The 17,207-nt window shown below is 52.6% G+C and overlaps 5 protein-coding genes across 5 annotated transcripts; all 5 read right to left on the reverse strand.

The window, feature by feature from the left end:
• Window positions 1–691: 691 nt before the first annotated feature.
• On the reverse strand, window positions 692–3,505 carry AYO20_11511 (hypothetical protein; the record flags this gene model as incomplete). The annotated part of the gene is made up of 1 exon (XM_022649758.1): window positions 692–3,505. One exon carries the CDS (start codon window positions 3,503–3,505, stop codon window positions 692–694), a length of 2,814 nt encoding a protein of 937 aa, XP_022494258.1.
• A 338-nt stretch (window positions 3,506–3,843) lies between these two features.
• On the reverse strand, window positions 3,844–5,752 carry AYO20_11512 (hypothetical protein; the record flags this gene model as incomplete). Its single annotated transcript, XM_022649759.1, has 5 exons — window positions 3,844–4,466; window positions 4,553–4,627; window positions 4,679–4,852; window positions 4,913–5,497; window positions 5,560–5,752. 5 exons carry the CDS (start codon window positions 5,750–5,752, stop codon window positions 3,844–3,846), a joined length of 1,650 nt encoding a protein of 549 aa, XP_022494259.1.
• A 1,060-nt stretch (window positions 5,753–6,812) lies between these two features.
• Window positions 6,813–8,667, reverse strand: AYO20_11513 (hypothetical protein; the record flags this gene model as incomplete). Its single annotated transcript, XM_022649760.1, has 3 exons — window positions 6,813–8,200; window positions 8,264–8,445; window positions 8,510–8,667. The coding sequence occupies 3 exons, from the start codon at window positions 8,665–8,667 to the stop codon at window positions 6,813–6,815; spliced, it is 1,728 nt and encodes a 575-aa protein (XP_022494260.1).
• Window positions 8,668–10,416: 1,749 nt separating this feature from the next.
• Window positions 10,417–12,513, reverse strand: AYO20_11514 (hypothetical protein; the record flags this gene model as incomplete). The annotated part of the gene is made up of 1 exon (XM_022649761.1): window positions 10,417–12,513. The coding sequence occupies one exon, from the start codon at window positions 12,511–12,513 to the stop codon at window positions 10,417–10,419; it is 2,097 nt and encodes a 698-aa protein (XP_022494261.1).
• A 1,862-nt stretch (window positions 12,514–14,375) lies between these two features.
• On the reverse strand, window positions 14,376–17,189 carry AYO20_11515 (hypothetical protein; the record flags this gene model as incomplete). The annotated part of the gene is made up of 1 exon (XM_022649762.1): window positions 14,376–17,189. One exon carries the CDS (start codon window positions 17,187–17,189, stop codon window positions 14,376–14,378), a length of 2,814 nt encoding a protein of 937 aa, XP_022494262.1.
• Window positions 17,190–17,207: the final 18 nt, after the last annotated feature.

Below are 17,207 nucleotides of genomic sequence, written 5' to 3' on the forward strand. Positions count from 1 at the left end.
GGGTATGGGGGGGGGGGGGGGGGGATAATAGACTGTGACTGTACTTGTTCCATGTACAACAAGCTAGACCAGACCAGACCAGACCAGACCGACCAGATCAGATCAGACGAGATCAGACCGGACCGGACTAGAATAGATTAGACTAGAAGGAGGAGAAAGACAGAGAAAGACGTTTTTGGAGCCCAGGAGCTCTAATTCGAGTCGATAGAAAGAGAGAGATAGAGGAAGAGTGGGGTAGAGAGGAATAGAGAGAGGAAGAGAAAGGAGGAACAGAGATGATCCAAGATCCATGATCCAAGAACAATAATAATAATAATACAAGTGCAAGTACTGTACTGAACTGTACTCGGTAGATCTGTAACGGGGACTGAAGACCGAAGACTGAAAACTGAAGACTGGAGACTGAAGACAGAGTCTTGAAGTCTCGAGTCCGTAGGAGAAGGAACGGAGAATGGCTCTATTCGCGACATGTCGTGTACATCAACATCTCATAGATATACATCTCGATGGGTGTATGTACGCTATGTACGCACGTACGTACGTACGTGCCTTGACCCTTGGAAATCGAGATAGACGGACGGATGTACGAGGTATAGATGTAGATATAGTTCTCCATCCTATCTACCTGTTGGGTTGGCTTGACTTGGCTGGTTGGCTGATTGATTGATTGATTTGAGCGTGGGTGAATGGTTTACACCGACCTGATCTCGCCGGCAACGGCGTGGCACAGCTCAACCTCGACCCCGGCCGAGAGCAGGACGCTGATCCAGAGCCTCTGCGTGTCGCTGAGCCGGTCGTTGGCGGACTTGACTTCGGCGAAGAGGATTTGGCCCTTGGCTTGTCGTCCGGGTTGGTCGGCCTGAGTATGGGTATGGGCATGAGCATCATCGTGAGTACGTCCCTGATCAACCCCCTCGTGAACCTTCCATAGCACCAGGTCCGGCACGCCACCGCCCCGGCTCTGATACTCCTGTGCCATGACCAGCATGACGGTACCCAGCGCCTGGCCCTCCCAACAACCCACCAACTCCAAGAGGTCGTCCTTTTCAAACTCGTCCCACCTCACGCCGACGATGCACGTGCGTCTCTCGTACTCTTGGTCCCACACCCGCCGGACAATGTCCACGGCCTCGCCGTTGGAGATCTGATTGATCCTCGCCAAAATCTCGGGTATGCGGGCCGAGAAGAAACTGTCCGTGTGGAGATCGAGCGGACAGGTCTGGTAGGACGTTTGAAAGACATTGGGGATGTACGGGTTGAAGAAGAGGATGTCGTAAAACAAAAGGCCGAAGATGGTCCGGAGGATGCCCCCCTCGGAGTGGTAGCCTTTGTAGCCCAGTACGTGGCGATAGTGGGAGAGACACATCGATTCAACTGACACAGGGAGGTTGGTGTCCAAGTGGTCAAGCCAGACTGTCTTGCCTCCCAGAGCTGGATTGCTTTGCTGATTGGAGAGAGAGGCGCGTTTGGTGCTGTCGGTGGCTGCTGCATCGCTCTCCACGGCCGTATTGACGCTGTTCTTCCTACTGAGAGCGACAGTGCGTGACGGTGTGTCCTCGCGGCCTTGCTCGATTTTGATGCCCACGACATCCCTCTCCACAGCTTTCCCGAGCTTCACATGCCCAAAGTCGTGCTGTTCTCGAAGGGGCACACGCAATTGCTTTTCCAATTTCTTAACCCGCTTCTGCAAGTCGTAGTGGTAGATGACATGGCATTCTTTGTCTTGAAGACCCAGCTCGCAAGTCTTCAGAGCGATGCGCTTCCAATGCTTTTTATTGGCCTCGAATGATCGACCTTCGTCAGGCATGAGAGCGTGCATGTAGTGTTCTTCCAACAGTGCTCTGCGTTGGTACCATGCCCCTCTCCTCGCTGCGTGGAAGAGTCGTTGTCCCAGTAGCTCGTTCAACAGCTCGTGCTCACGGAGATGCTCTTTGAACCGAGCAAGAGGTTGAAGCGCCTTGTGGACAATGCGCGTATATACCCAAGCAGGGCTGAAACGACGCAGATAAGCACCCTCACCACTCTCGTAGATGCGGTCCTCTTTCCTCTGTTCCTCTGCCAGCAGGGCTTTCCACCGCGGATACACTGCCTCAAAGATGTCTTTCACTTCCTCTAGAGCCTTTCGGCCCGGTGTCCCGTTAAACTCGAGGATGTTGTCGACGCGAAACTGGGTGCGCAGGCTGGCTTCGAATTCGAGGAGACGAGCACGAGACTCGAAAATGGTGGTCGACCGACTGACAATATACTCGGGGAAATTGCGACGGGATATCTTGGCCAGAATCAACGTCGTCAAGCTCTTCTCCGTCCATTCCGTGCTACGGTAGAAGACAAGATGGACCCGCTCGAAAAGCTTCAGTGGGGTGAGAGAAAGTCGGACGCAACGACCTGTCCGATCGAGGATTTTCTTCGTAAAGTGAGCATCTCGATTCGTACTCGTTGAGGTGTTTGGTGTGCTCAGCCCACTGCTTTCCTCTTCGTCCTCATCATCGTATATCGAGTGATTGTCCTCGGACATGGCACTTCCCGACTCCTGCGTCTCCGTGCGCCTGAGTTCTTTGAACCCCAGCCCAGCTTGTCTGCCACTGGTACGGCGGAAATTGTGCAAGAGTTCTCGCTTGTTCTTGCCTTGCACCTTTGCCTCCTTCGCCAGGGTTTTCAATTCGTCCAAAAGCAATAGACTGCTGGCCTCATCCAAGGTTTTGATGTGTTCTGACGAACATTCGGCAAAGGTAAATGTTTCGCCCAGAACCGTGCCTTCGGGGGGTTCCAATTCACCGGGATGGGCACTGGGCTTCTCGTCAACGGTAGGTAAAGGTCTTTCCTTCTGCAACTCGGCCACGGCCGCCTCCATGTCTGCAACATCGCTGTAGTACTGCAGGTCTTTGACGCGGAACCATTTGCTGGTCTTGCGTAGAAACAGCCGCACGTAAAGGTATTGCGCTTCATAGCTGAGTTCTCTCCAGATACCAAATAGCCTCAACTCGGCTTCGTCGAAGAGATGCTCTTCCTCGTCGAGGACCGTGTCCAGAGCGAGGTTGAAGGCGTCCACGTAAATCGAGCTGCGTCCTCGGATCCAGGAGCGAGATTCGAGCCTTGACAAGGTCGTGTCTTCATCGCAGCGGTCTTGGTCATCATGTCCGTATTCACTTGCCTTGTAAGCCTCATAGGCCTCGATGGCTTCTTCGTCTGTCTTGACCGGTGGCAGAGTAGCCTCCAACTGTGTCGCCCGTGGAGGGTCGGCCTGTTCAGAGAGGACGTTTTCTTCCCGCTCTTCTTCCGAGTCTGCAATCTCCTCGTCCTTGATCTTCCGCTTCTGCGTCAACTTCCCCGGAGAGTCGTGCTTCGGGTTCGTGGTACCAGTGGTGGATACGGTGGCTCTTAGCCGCTTCGCAGGCGGGGCGGGAAATTCGTCGTCGCCGTCATGAAAATTGGTGGATGAGGGGTGAGGGATTCTAGTGCCCATCAAGCGGTTGTGTACGGACGGCGACCTGCGCTCAAGTGGCATGAGTGTTCCAAAAAGCCTTTCCCGGATGAGAAAGTGACAGAGAAAAGAAGACAACACCGGGCGAGATTCATTAAGTCCAGATCTCCCATCCCGCCGTCTGGTGGGGAATGTGGCATTGGGAACGAACGATACGCGTCGTGATGACGCGCGGTCACGAGTTTTGGGGATGCAGCAAAGTTAGGCCATGCTTGGCCATGCCACCTCCTTAGCCGACTGCCTGGTGCAACTTGGGTGCCTGCGTTATGGGTGTGATAACTTGTCATTACTAGATGATATGTCGATGTTATCTAATTCTACCAAGCTCATTGGTACAATCTCTCACCCTGCGACTCAGCCAGCTACAATGGAGTAGTGCCAGTAAAGTTACCAGTCTGCGTGGTAAAGTCACCCATCTGGGTCAGGCTCTTGATCCTACCCAGCAAAAACTCGAGCTGTCTGTACGCGGCGCCTGGGACATATTGGGGAATCTCATGACCCGCCATGTCGACCGTCACCCAGGTCAATCCTCTCTCGGTGTGCGTGGTACCCATGAACCCACCACCGCCGACCAATCCCACAGGTGTGGCGGGGATGGGCTGGTTGGTCGTCTCTTGAATCACGAACCCAATCGAGGGGTTGTATGGCACAAAGAACTTGTCAGAGGGTCTCTTGGAGAAGCCCTGGGCGCCGTTCCAGGTCATGTTGTTCAGGGTCATCAGCGTGCCGTTGGTCATGAGCAGGTAGTCCAAAAGGCCGCTGCCGACGATGACATTGTTGGTGTGTTCGATAACGTGAGGAAGGGCGGTGAAGGACGATGGGTCGGATTGGTCGCCTTTGGGGAATAGAGTGTCGTCGCCGCAGATCACGTAGTCGGTAGGCGGGGCGTGAATAGCAGTTTGGACGTCGCTGCGGTTGAAGTAGTTGTTTGGTCCGTTGCCGAGAGATGGGAAGCCCAGCTCGTCATTCAGGAACGGGCAGTAGTCTGTCAGAAGAGTCACACATTGTTACTTTGATGTTCTTTTCGTAGGCCACCATGTTCAAGGAGACGTCAAAAGAGCCCCGTCTTACCTGTCAAGTGATAGAAGTTGAAACAAGGGTTCACGTAGAGTTCGGCAAACAGGATGTCTTCCCAGATGAAACAATCTGTGGCAGCCAAGGTCAGCGCCAGCTAAATGATCCGCGAGAGCCACCTACCTGGGTTTGATGCATTCACCGGCTCCATAAACTTGCCCTTGGGTGGGAAGGTCAATGCATTTTCCATGTACTCGATATAGCCGCAATCCTCGGCGCGCTTGTTTATGGCAGCCACAAAAGAGTCATTGAGGGCGAAGACATTGGCATAATTGTTCATGTGGGTGACGGCAGGCACTGTGCTCTTTAGATCAGCCAAAATGACCAAGTCTGGTATCCGGGAAACTTGAGGCTTACCTTCGTTGAGCACAGAGTTGAGTCCAATACTGGGGTCGTTGATTTGGATGCCAGCAACGTTGTAGAAATCGGTGTTGTTCTGATCAATCATATAGCTGGCGATGTACGGAATGTACTGCCCAGCATACGACTCGCCAGTGAGATAGACCTTGCGTCCCGTCAGGTTGAAGGTGGTCATAAAGTTTTTCCAGAAGCCGGCAAATTGTCTGCCAACATCAACCTCGTTGTTGATCTTTGCTGGGGCTCCCGGCGCAGCAGGCGAGAAACCCGTGCCAATAGGCTGGTCAACGTAGACCATGTTGGTCAGGTTCGTAAAGGAGAACGGGTTTGGCAAGGGAGCGTAGGTCCCGCTCTGCCACAGGAACGGGCCATGTTCTTGCAGAAGCCCGTCAAGCGAGCTGCATCCAGGCCCGCCGTTCAACCAGATGGTGATCTCGTCCGAAGCCGCAGGGTTATCGGAGGGGAAGAACCAAAAGAACAGTTGGTTCTGGTTTGAGCTGTTTCCATCGATAGAGAGCGTGCCCGCATAAGACTCGCCAATATCAAAGTCAACCAGTGGCACGCCGGTACCATTGACGGCGAACTCTGGTCTTTGTCAGTTCCCATTTGGGGCTCACGTCTGAAATCTCGAGATCTGGCCGACTCACTCTGGGTCTGAGGCGTCAAGAAGCTCGGCTGCTGTCTCTTCCTGAGCGAGGGCACAGACCGGCGTTCTCGTGGTGGCGCCGGAGCTGGAGCTCTCTGAGCCAACCTCTGAGCTGCCAACTTGTGTGGGTTCGACACAGACTGCGCAAGGGCGCCAGCCACCAGCGACGCGATCAAAAGGCCAGAGAAATGCATGGTGTCCACTTGCTTGTAAGACCAGGCAGAAGATGCCAAACAGCAGAGGCGTGGAGACCGCGACCAAGCAGAGTATTTATGGCAGACATGTCAAGCCGCAGGTACCTTAGCTCGAGCTACCCTGCTACCTTGCAAGGTAGATCTTCATACCCATCACCCGGGGGGCAAGGTGTCGCATGACGCACTCGAGCCAGAAGGCTGCAGCGAGATAGGAAGGTTGCATTTGGTTTTAAGGTCCGCGGATAGCGCCTCGTCCAAGGGGGAGCCACAGGTGCTTGACCAGCACTACCAAAAGGCTTGATAAAGCTTCATCCTGGTGGTTTGTGGGGGAAGGGTGGATATTTGGGGGACAATCATTGCCCTTTGGAGCAGGTGAAGTGACTGTAGCACCTCATACCTTGGAAGGCTTGTGCCGAGGGATGTAACTAAGAATGAGTCGTTCCGCTGTCTGATTGTAATCGAGCTGCTTCTGTGGTGGATGATAGCGCTGATCCATGCATAAGTCACACTCGTACGAGGTACAAGTCGCAGATCCATCAAGCGGAAATCCCCCGGATGGATACATCGAGCACCCATGCACGCCAGGTAAAGGCGACTTACATTCAAGGATGTACTCGGTCCATCGAGCAGAGGAAGAGATCAAGGTAACGCAATGCATGTGCCCTTCCTGACCCGGGTACATAATCACGAGTTGCTCGTATCAGCTACAATCTGACTACGAGTCCTGACAATTTTATCACAAGAGCTCAACTCCAATCGGAAGAGTGTCTCAGACGTCTCCTTCACAGCCATAGCTCCAATTCCTTCTCTCCCCCCTTCCATACAAGTAGCGACTTCAGCTCCATCCGCCTCCGTAGGTAAAGTGCAACTTACGTTTGACGAAGAAATTGATCAAACTTGTCCATAGTGTTCATCATCCAAATTACACTAAATACGAAGAGTCGCCGAGGTGGGCATTCCTGGGGTATACATACACTCTCCACGCACAAAACCAAAAGACCAACAGTGCTCATGTCGCTTGAAATCCAATCATCCTGCGTGCTTTTGCTCCGACATCACCTCACACTTTGTTCAGGATTGCCTTGTCCATGTCTGAGACCGGGGCTGGCGAGATTCCACTGCCCGAGTCGGACCCTTCCTTCCCGTCGATAACGTTTTGGTCTTGTCCAAGCATCATATGTTGAATGTTCACCTTTGGTCCTGTGAACCACTTGTGGGCGTCCACGACCCACCAGATCAAGATAAACAGCATCGGCCCACCCCACACCAAACAGGTCCAGTTCATGAGTGAGGCGTCCAGATCCGATCCTGTCACGCTGGGCAAGCAGAGAATAGGGATCATCAGCAAGGTGAAGCATGTTGATGCCACACCGATGGGATACGAGTATTTGCCCAGGTGCCATGGACCGCGACGGAACCGGTTGCCCACGAAGAAAGTCCGGATCGTGATGGGAATGGTAAAGGCGACAAATGCGGCAATGGCGCCGACACTGAAAATAGCCCCGATAGACGCCTCACCTCCAAAAAGGAGGAGCGTCAGAAGAATTCCCACAACGCAGTTCAACCAGACGGCATTGACTGGAGTTTTGGTGATTGGGTTGACTTGCTTCCACAGATTGGAGTAAGGGAAGCAGTTATCACGGGCGTATGCGAAAGTGACCCGTGATGCGGCGACCATACAACCCTGGCCCATGGAGAAGCCGCAGATGATGGTCATTGAGAGCAGAGCCAGAGCAGTGTTCTTCGGTAGGATTTGCACGAGGTAGGTGGCCCAAGGTTGGCCGATATCCGAATCGAGGACGTCGTCAATATCGATCACGGTATAAGCCACGACCAATTGCAGGAACCAGCCCATAATGCCGCCAACGCCAGAGGTCAGAACGATGGCCCGAGGACTGGCAATGTTTGCATTGCTGCACTCCTCTGCAAGATGGAAAGGGGCGTCATATCCCGACATGGTCCAGATGACGGCGATGAACGACATGAGCAGAGCGACTCCATTGGGAAAGTCCGTCCCCTCGTAGAAGTTGCCCCAGACAGTGCTGCTCTTGGTGAAACGGGGCAATCCCTGGGACCCACGGGTGGTGGCCGCGGGAATGGTGATTATGGTAATGACCAAGGCAATGATGTTGAACGTGCTCCCATACGAGTTGAAGGTGGCGATCCAGCGCGTAGGCATGGATGAGATGCACGCATGCAGAATCATGATCAGAGTGGTCAGGAGGAAAACCTGGTAGTTCTGGGGGATGTAGTCTGGGTTGGTGATGGAACCGGCTGCGAGAATCATCGAAGCCAAAGCATAGTCGACTGAAGGGGCGCCTGTGACTTGGACCAGCCAATTCGACCAACCAGTGATCCAGGCAGCCAGGGGCCCATATCCCGAGGGTGCCAGCACGGCCGCAGCGTAGTACAAACCGCCCGAGGTGGGCATAGAGGAACACAACTCAGCTATCGTTATGTTAGTTGTAGCACATTAGGAGTCTCTTTGCAGTAGCCAAACGTGAGACGTACCCATGCCCATGGCCACACATTGAATGAAAGCCATAGCAATCAGCCAACCCCATGTCATACCAGGGGTCCCGGCATAGCCCATGCCATAGTAGAGAGTCGAAGCGAAGGACGGAAGCAAGCCGAGGACGGCGAAAGAAACGCAAAATGACGTCCATAACGAGAATTCTCTCTTAAATTCAGGGCTGTTTGTATGTTAGAAACGATGCGGCGCAACAGAGAGCCTGGAGCATTTAGAGAAGCACATACACGTAACCAAGCGCGGCGAGAACCTCCTCATCGGCAGTCAACTCTCGGTCAAATATAGGCACCTCGCCGGGTGGCAGCACAGAGGTCACAGGCTCCTCCGCAACCGACTTGCGGTGTCCTCCCTGCGAGGTAACGCTGAGATTTCGGTCTGCACTCATTATGGCGCCAGAAACGTGGGTATGTTATTTGGATGAGATTGAAGTTTTATGCATGTGCAATGACGTCCCGCACCAGATTCAGACGGAGGTGTTCGAACGACCTTGGTGTGTAGACTGCGAGAAGAACCAATGCACTCAGCAAAGCGACCTAGCGATATGGGCGAGAATCGATGTGAAGCGCACACGAAAAGGACGACTTGGAGTTGAGAGGCAAGAAGGCCGTATTCATAGCAAGAATGCCCACCGAGGATCTTTTTAATCAAGTCATGCATCCCATCGCGAGCTGGGAGAACAGAAAAAAAGCAGAGCGAAGCCAGGCGAGCCTGTCACAGCGGGCGAAATTGCGCAGGGGCCGTGAGGCGGTGGACATGAATTGGCCTCTGAGAAGCAGCAGCTAAGCCTTAATCGGGAAACTTGACGCTGGTTATCGGCAGGGTGGAGTCTTTCTCCAGAGCCCAGCGTGGCCCATGACGAGGAGTGGCAGGTTCATACGGGTATAGTATCGCATGGAGAGATTTTGATGAGAGAGCTGAATGGCTGGCGAAGGGTGAGGAAAAGATAAGACCAGGTCGGAGAGGGGCACCAGAGGGGGGCAAGAGGCCGCTACTGGGCACGAGAGGAGGGGGCAACTTGTGGAGGAACGGGCCACCGACCTGTGCCTAGGTACTTGGCGAGTAATACAGGGTCCAACAGTGGGCGTCTCCGTGGGTAGCTAAAGCCTAAAGAGACTCTTGGTAGGCGAGCCTAAATCTGCTGTTGACCACTAGAGACAATTATCGCCAATGTATGGGGCAGATTGTCACTAAAGGCAGTAAAGGTATCAGCACCATCATCAGCACCATCAGCAACTGCAACAATCCCAAACACCTCAAAAAGTGCCCCTTGTAAGGAATGCCACGCGACAATCTCGTTGACTAACTATCTATTGGCCTTGTAAGCCGATAGCTCAACACACCTCTTCACTTCTCTCGCCTCCTCTGCCTCGATCTAGAATCCATCCCAACCTGCATCTATGACATGATATTGTCTATCAGCACCTCTCTTCTTATCAGCTCTTCGTTGACTCGTTATGCTTACCCGATATCACCAACGCGCCTGGTGACGCTGCACTTCCACCATCTCCTCCGCGAGAAACTCTCTTGGAACAAGCAGCACCGTACCTTACTCATCCTTTGCCTTACGCCCGTTGCGCTGACAGTCCATCTATCTTTTCAAGAGGTGGGAGGGATTTATGAGCAGGTGCAGGTGCAGGGCCAGACAACTACCTAGGTAGATACCCGACTCGCCGGACAAAGTACCTGTGAGATCTTTCTCTGCAGCTCTCAATTTTGCCTCACGATAAGCTGTCACGCTGTCTCCGCCCTATCCGATATTTCTAATGACCGAGTACCTGAATTTCGCTTCTTCGCTTGTACCATGCCCCGCGGCCACGTCGGTCGGCTCCTAGCAATCAGGGCTGCACCATCAGTGGAAGCTATCCATGATATTTCATGGGTATGCCGCATCGCCCTACCCAATTCGGACTTCGAGTGTTGACCTACAAGTACGTTCATCTCCAGGTTTCGCCAACCTCCCGCCTTTTTGAGCAGCTACAACCATTGGTTTGTGCCTTGTATGTTGTTTCTGTATATATCATTCTCCCTATCACTATAGCGTGTGACAGGGATATCTTTCTATGATGTATCTCCTTCGTGCTCCTTGTAATTTGCTTCTGGCAACGGACATCAACGGTCTCCCCCTCGCCTCCAATTACTTTAGACAGTCACCTGTTTGACGATCCCCTCCCCCATCATCCACGACACCAGATATCTCTCTGCATATCCGTCTTGCCTCCTCTGGCATCGTCTTCCAAAGCACCTCACGAACTTCGTTGCCCACCTGCTCCACAGCATCCATTGCCCAAAGCACATCGAGATGTTCATATTCCTCAATCACCTTGCTGTGGACCACCTGCACGAATGGTTCGCGCCCACGCTCGAATCGCCGTAAAAGTCTCCGACCATCCACCAGATCGTCACTTCCAGCAACCCAGAGTGCCAGGGGAGGCACATGTTCGTCATACCACGCGGTTCTGCCTCGATCCTCTCCATCGGACGCAGCAGGCTCAGAGCTTTCGTCTCCGTCATCCTCCTCTTCTGTTTGTCCCTCTTCCCGCGTGGCTAGAATGCACTTTTGCGTCGCAAAGCATTCTCGACCCAGCCACCACCTCATGCTCTCCGCACTCACATAAACGGGCGAGAATTGAAAGAGCCGGTTCCGAAGTCCTCGATCCCATCGCCTGTCTGTCCAATCAAACAGGAACGAGAAAACCCGGTAGCCTAGAGCACCATAGATCTTGCCAGGAAGTGTACGGTGCATGGTCATCATCAAGGGGATGAAGCTGTGAATGCCGAAAAACACCCTGAACATCGACGGTGAGATAACCCGCATGAACTTGAAATACATCTTGCCAATCAAGGGGCCTGCATAAACCGCAGGGGCGAGAGCGCAGAAGACACTGATTTTGTCACCCAGATCTGGTCGCTGCTCTTTTGCCAAAGCCACGAATGCTTCTGTAGTGCCTTGACTGTGACACACTAGCCCCAGCTTCTCAAATCCTGTTTCTTCCAGAACTCGGGACATGAATGCAGGAAGGTCCATCACCCCCATCTGCCGAATATTCCATGCCCACATCCGTGGATCGTGATACTCTAGCAGGCTATGCTCGGGGTTGAATCCGCAACGATTGTTTCCTAACCATACATCGTACCCAGACTTACAGAGAAAAAAAGCCAAACTGTCGTCGTCATTGGCACAATAAGCACCTGCGCTCTGTAGAAGCCCATGAACTAGTAGGACGGGGTATCTTCTGTTGCCGTCGCAGTACTGCGTCTGAATGTGTTGCTGGAAATTTTCTTTGGAACTTGTGAAAACGGTAGGCTCGTCTGGTTGTCGCTCCGCAATGGGACGAGGTGTGTACTCTGCAGGGTTGTAGATATGCCATAATGATAAAACAAACCCGTCTTCTGTCTGCACTCTGAATTCTTCGGCATCTAGACCGACTCGACGTGCATAGTACCTGATGTCGCAGACTAGTTTGTCAGGTCCCCCTTCGAGCGGCATCAACGACTCCTGTGACGAAGCAGCTGGCTTGATTGCACCATTCTGAGCAGTTGCATCCTGTTTCGTCGTGCGCCTCTCCCATTCCTTATCTTGTTTCTGGCGTATAAGCGAACGTCTTTTTTCCTCGTCATGGAATGGCCTGCTCTTATAAGGATCTCGAAAGGTAAGCCACAACCAGGCATAGTTCACAAAGTGAGGTATTGACGTAAATAACGCCCCGAGAACAATGACGGTAAGAAAGGCCGTGGAGAGCACAGCTGATGTCGTTCGAAGTACTGCACATTGGAGGTTTCGTAGAAGTGACGGAGGGCCATAAAGGGGCAAAGGAGGAAATAGCGGGTGTGTATGAAGGACCGGGATTGCTTCGTCTAGTCGGCTGGATTCGCTCTCCTGGTCATCTTTCATCAACTCGTTCCGGTCGACCTTCCCAGGCCCAGCCCTCTGCCTGTCAAATCGGCTCAAGCCGCGCGGTCGTCCTGGCCGGTACGCTCGGCCCTCACAACGGTTCTTCAACAAGTTGATCTTGTGTGCTTCTTGGACGGGGACGGCTGGTAGTCTGTTGCCATCTACGGTCTCGATGACCGGGTCCAGGGGGGTAATGAACTTTGCTTCAACGGCATGACCAGGCTTGTCGATGTCGACATCGTCACTTGTCTGTGACGAGGGTTCGAGGGAAAGCTTTTGAGCTTGTAGCTCGTACTCGACGGCTGCATGGGCGCGACTCCGTAGCTGGGTCTGTGACATCTGGAATCTCTAAATTCATGAAATGATCGCTCGCTGTGGGTATGTGGATTGTTGATGTCATCGAGATCCAGCAACAGATCCAACCAAAGATGTGCAAGTGCTTGCTAACAATAGAACTGCCTCGAGATTTCAAAGCTGCAATGGCAAACTAGGTGAACGAGAGAACGGGGACAAGGTGAAAGGAATGGACTCTTGTATATCGCTACAAGGCGAGGTTTGTCCCATAAACAGTACAAGGCACATGTCGCTGCGGACAATGACAGACCTGGAATTTTCCCCCAAGGCAATTTTGCGCTGCACTCATCATTGGCTCGATTTTGCCTTCCGTCGTTGAAGCGCCTGCTGATCGTGGAGAAACTCGAGTCAAGATCGCGAGTGGGTGGCAGGGAAATGAAGGAGTCGATGAATCAGATCATCGATGTCATTGCTTGCCCATGCGGGCATCGACATCATAGCCACATGCTGGGTCGAGCCAACCGGGAAACCTTGACATTGTGATGGTGTCACATCTGGCCAGCGAGCGGACCGTTGCCGAGCCACTCGCAATGAAGGTGGCCCAGTTCTCACAGACGAGAATCCAATGAAACGAGTGAATATCAAACCGGTCTATCAGTGGAGCAAAGCCTGGATAAGGTTGGCAAATCTGTACCAGAACCAAGATGAGGAGAATGGTTGCGCTTTTAATTCTTATACTTCACCCTAGAAAGTTCTGCGGGCCAAAAAGGCCACGGCCGCACTTCCTCCGAATTCCTTGGCATTGTTTCCGCTGCGGAACCATGTCTCTACCACACTATGTATGGGATGATGCTCTGACGAAGGGGTGGACAGTTGTGAGTGGTCGTATTCTTGAATCGCGACGAGCGCAAGTTGAATTCCAGGCGCAGCATTGAACGAAATTGCTGGCGCACCGCTTATTAGCCACCCACCATGCTGTTCTTCAGGTACCCTATCCTAACCCTCAGTGCGCTCTCATGGCTTGCACTGACCAGCGAACAGCTTCTTCAAAACCCTGACCCAGCAGACCGTCACGGTCGAACTGAAAAACGACATTTCCATCCGTGGCACGTTAAAGTCCGTCGATCAATACCTAAACATCAAACTCGACGACATCACAGTGCTGGATGAATTGAAATACCCTCATTTGTCTTCCGTGAAGAACATCTTTATAAGAGGCTCGGTGGTAAGATATGTACACTTGCCACCTGATAAGGTCGACAGAGGCCTTTTGGAGGATGCTTGTCGCAGAGAAGCAATGAGTCAGAAGGGAAAAGGGACTTAGAAAAAATGGCGACAAGGCAAAATGAGCTGCGAATAACATTACCATGGGCACTGAATGGAACCAAAATGGCTTGTGAAAGCATGTCCCATCGACACCGCGTTGCGAAATATGGTAGAGCTAGATGGCTCGCAGCAACGGTGGCGGTGTAGAGATGGGTTGTATTGCTCTGATTGAGATGCGTGAAGGTGCCATTTCATGGTCTGCAGCATGCTGAGAACATTCTCCCGGATGTGGCAAACGACCTTCGAAGAAAACGACAGGTCATCGCCCCGAGGGAGTCACTTGCTGGTTCCAGTGCACGATTCAGATGTGGCCATGGAAAATTATTGACTTACAAATGATTGTATTGGACGAGATCAATGCTGGAGCATGGGTATGGGTGTTGGCTGGTCGCCGACTTCTTCCAAACCACCGACTTGGACTTGATAGCTCCCCCCTTATGCATGGATGCTCGAACGAGATACAATGACAACAGCCTTGCCCTCCTACGCACCATCTCAGGTCCGCAAGAACGGCCATCAGGGTCTGCGTGACAACTCATGACACTCATCTGTGCATCGACATGGTATCATGGATCGCACGACTACACTCCATAGCTCAGCTTCCCATCCCCACTTCCCCATCCCTCAGCCCCTGCCTGGACTGTAAACAATCCATTTTTCCTCTTTTCAGCCTCCCACTTTTCGATCCATGCCTTCATTTTCTCTCTGGACCTCGCACTTCCCACGTTAACCGTCGGAACAATGCGGTTGATCCTGAGAGCGCAGCAGAACATGGTCAGCTCCCGGAAGGAACTATGCTCAGAGTAAGGCACTCCAAAGCAGTTCGACTCCCTTGTGCTTCCACGTTGAGGAGCCAGGTCGCGCATAGTATATCGTGTTTTCCACCCATCGGAATGCAGCACAGTACTGACGGCCGGGTTCTCAGTGAAGCGTGATGTTGGGGGCCGGTAAGACCAGCCCGTTGGTCGGAAACCGACCACGCGAGCAAAATGACCTTTGTAAGTCATCATATAGTCGTGAAGTGTTTCGGCTCGGATCTCCATCAATGTCTGCATGTGAACCTGTGCCTCGAGTGGGTTCTTCGTTAGTCTGGCATTCAATTCAGGATCTTCGAGGCACAAACAGATGCGCATCTTCGAGGGCGGAGCATAGATCTTGGAGTTCAGAGCTTTGGCGATTCCTAGGCAGATTCGCTCCTTGCCGATCGAATAGGTGCCGATGACAACTAACAGACGTCCTCGTAGTTTCGGTTTCCTCTCTGCCTCCTCATCATCCGGCCTCACGATGCTGGCCTCACCCTGTTCAAGGAACTTCTTCATCGCACTACCGGCGCGGTTGGCTTTAACTTTCTCCCAATCGTCACTGTCGTCCACAATCTCCTTGGACAGACTGACACACATCTGAGCACAGGCATCAATGACATCATGTTGGCTTGGAAAAGCGTACTTGGGAGTCAAATAGGTTGTGTCCAGGTAGCAGGTGTCGATGACTTGTTGCTTGGTTAAGCCGGTGACGCTGTCGATAACATCAGGACGCAGGAGAGGATGAGCAACATGTGCTGGACACGCCCGAAAGTCCCCACAATGAAGGATACGGGTTAGCTTTGGAGATCCATCTTTGTTCTTACCCGTGATTTTTTCAAACAGGTAGAGCGACGACCCAGGGCAGTGGTTGGCAGGAATCATGGTGACGAAGACCCCCTTTGTATTCGGCACCTCGACCTTCTTCTCGAATTCTAGTGGAACTATCCATTTGGGATCGACTTTCAGCTGCTGAACCATTAGATTGCAGGTAACTTTGCTGGCGTAAATAGGCCCGTGGCACCATGAAGAGGTGAGGCCGATGTAATGATCACTGTGGAAATGACTGAGAAAGTAGGCGTTTTGATTCTCAACTTTGCCATACCGAAAGGCGTCGACACAGATGTAAAAGCCAGGCATGATCTTGTAGAAGGGGCAGGTACGTTGATAGGCTGGTTTCCCACGAGATCGAGCTTCGTGGGCAGCAGCCTCAGCCCAAGCAGCGTCTTCTGCATGGCCAGACATGAGCCTAGCAAAGGCAGAACTTCCCTTCCCATTTTTCGAAGCAGCAAAAGGGTTGGATTGGGCAGGACGAGCAACTGCCGCACGCTGGAACCGCTTTGGCACATCAGCCACTTCACCAACGTCCGTGGACATGCGAGTTTCGTTTGCAGATCGAGAATCGTGTGCTTCTGGAAGTGGTTCAGCATTACCATCAAGACAGGCATTGACATGTGCCGATGCCTGGTTTTCGGAGAGTCCTCTCAAGTTCCCGGTACATATTGGGCAGACTGAAATGCAACCAGCTTCCTCGGCATCAACTTGAACGTCATCGTCGACAACGCTTCGTGGCGTTCTGACGCTCTCAGTCTCTGACTTCGAGTCCTCGTTGTCAAAGTCCATCCCCATCTCCCGTTGCTCCTCCATCCACTTGCGTTCCATGTATTCTTCCCCTCCTTCGAAGAATTCATCATTCTCAAATTCATCATCTCCGAAATCTCCAGGCTCGAAAACACTTGTTTCTTCACGTGTCAAGTGTGGGACATCTCTCCTAGGGATTGCCGAATCTTCATACCTATCTTGGTCGGTGGCATTGGTTTTCCTGGAGACAGGATCCGAGTCAAACAGGTGGGAGACGTTTCTTGTGGTCCTGGGTCCTATATCGACGTCAATGGTGCTCCCAGACTCCAAGTTGCTAGTGTCTCCTACTTGCTCCGTGGTATCGGCGACATTGGCAGCGCTATTGATGGCCGCAGTCCAGGCAATATCTTCCTCGTCACTTGAGTCATCCAGGAATCCACCTCTGTACTTCTTGGGTGGCTTCACTGGCTCTGCATTCCCACTGTGTAAGTTCTGCTCCATCCTGGTTTCACCAGCACCACTCTCAGGTCCAGGTGAGGGGGTGCGAACAAGGTCCTCGAAGTTCTCCTCATCATCATCATGAATTCGCCTCTTCTTGACGGACCCGCCATTTTCGTGAAATCGGGCCTCGTTCTCCTCTAATTCCTGCGTCTCAATCGTAGACTGCACATCCTTGAAGAACAAGGGAGGAGGAGCGCTCGTAGCCGCGCCGTTGATATCATTCTTGTCTGACTTTGCGAAGAAGTTGAGTATGGTTTGATTCTGACCTGACCCGTTTCTCTTTGCCACAGAAGTTTTTGAGGAGGGTTGACGACCGGATGTGGAAGCCTTGGACATGGGGGATCTCTTTTTCTTGGAGGCGTGGTCTGCAACCTCTTGAGCGTACTGGGCGGGTAAGGAGAAGTAGGGACTCTTTTTTGGGCCCGCAGGGGGAGGGGTTGGAGGCCGGCCAAGGTAGGGAAGGACTCGCTCGTCTATCGGGAGAGATGCATTCTCTCGAGGGTTGCGAAACATCTTTGTGGGATCAAATGC

The sequence above is a fragment of the Fonsecaea nubica genome (assembly GCF_001646965.1).
Source record: "Fonsecaea nubica strain CBS 269.64 chromosome Unknown Scaff161, whole genome shotgun sequence".
NCBI classification, from domain to species: domain Eukaryota; kingdom Fungi; phylum Ascomycota; class Eurotiomycetes; order Chaetothyriales; family Herpotrichiellaceae; genus Fonsecaea; species Fonsecaea nubica.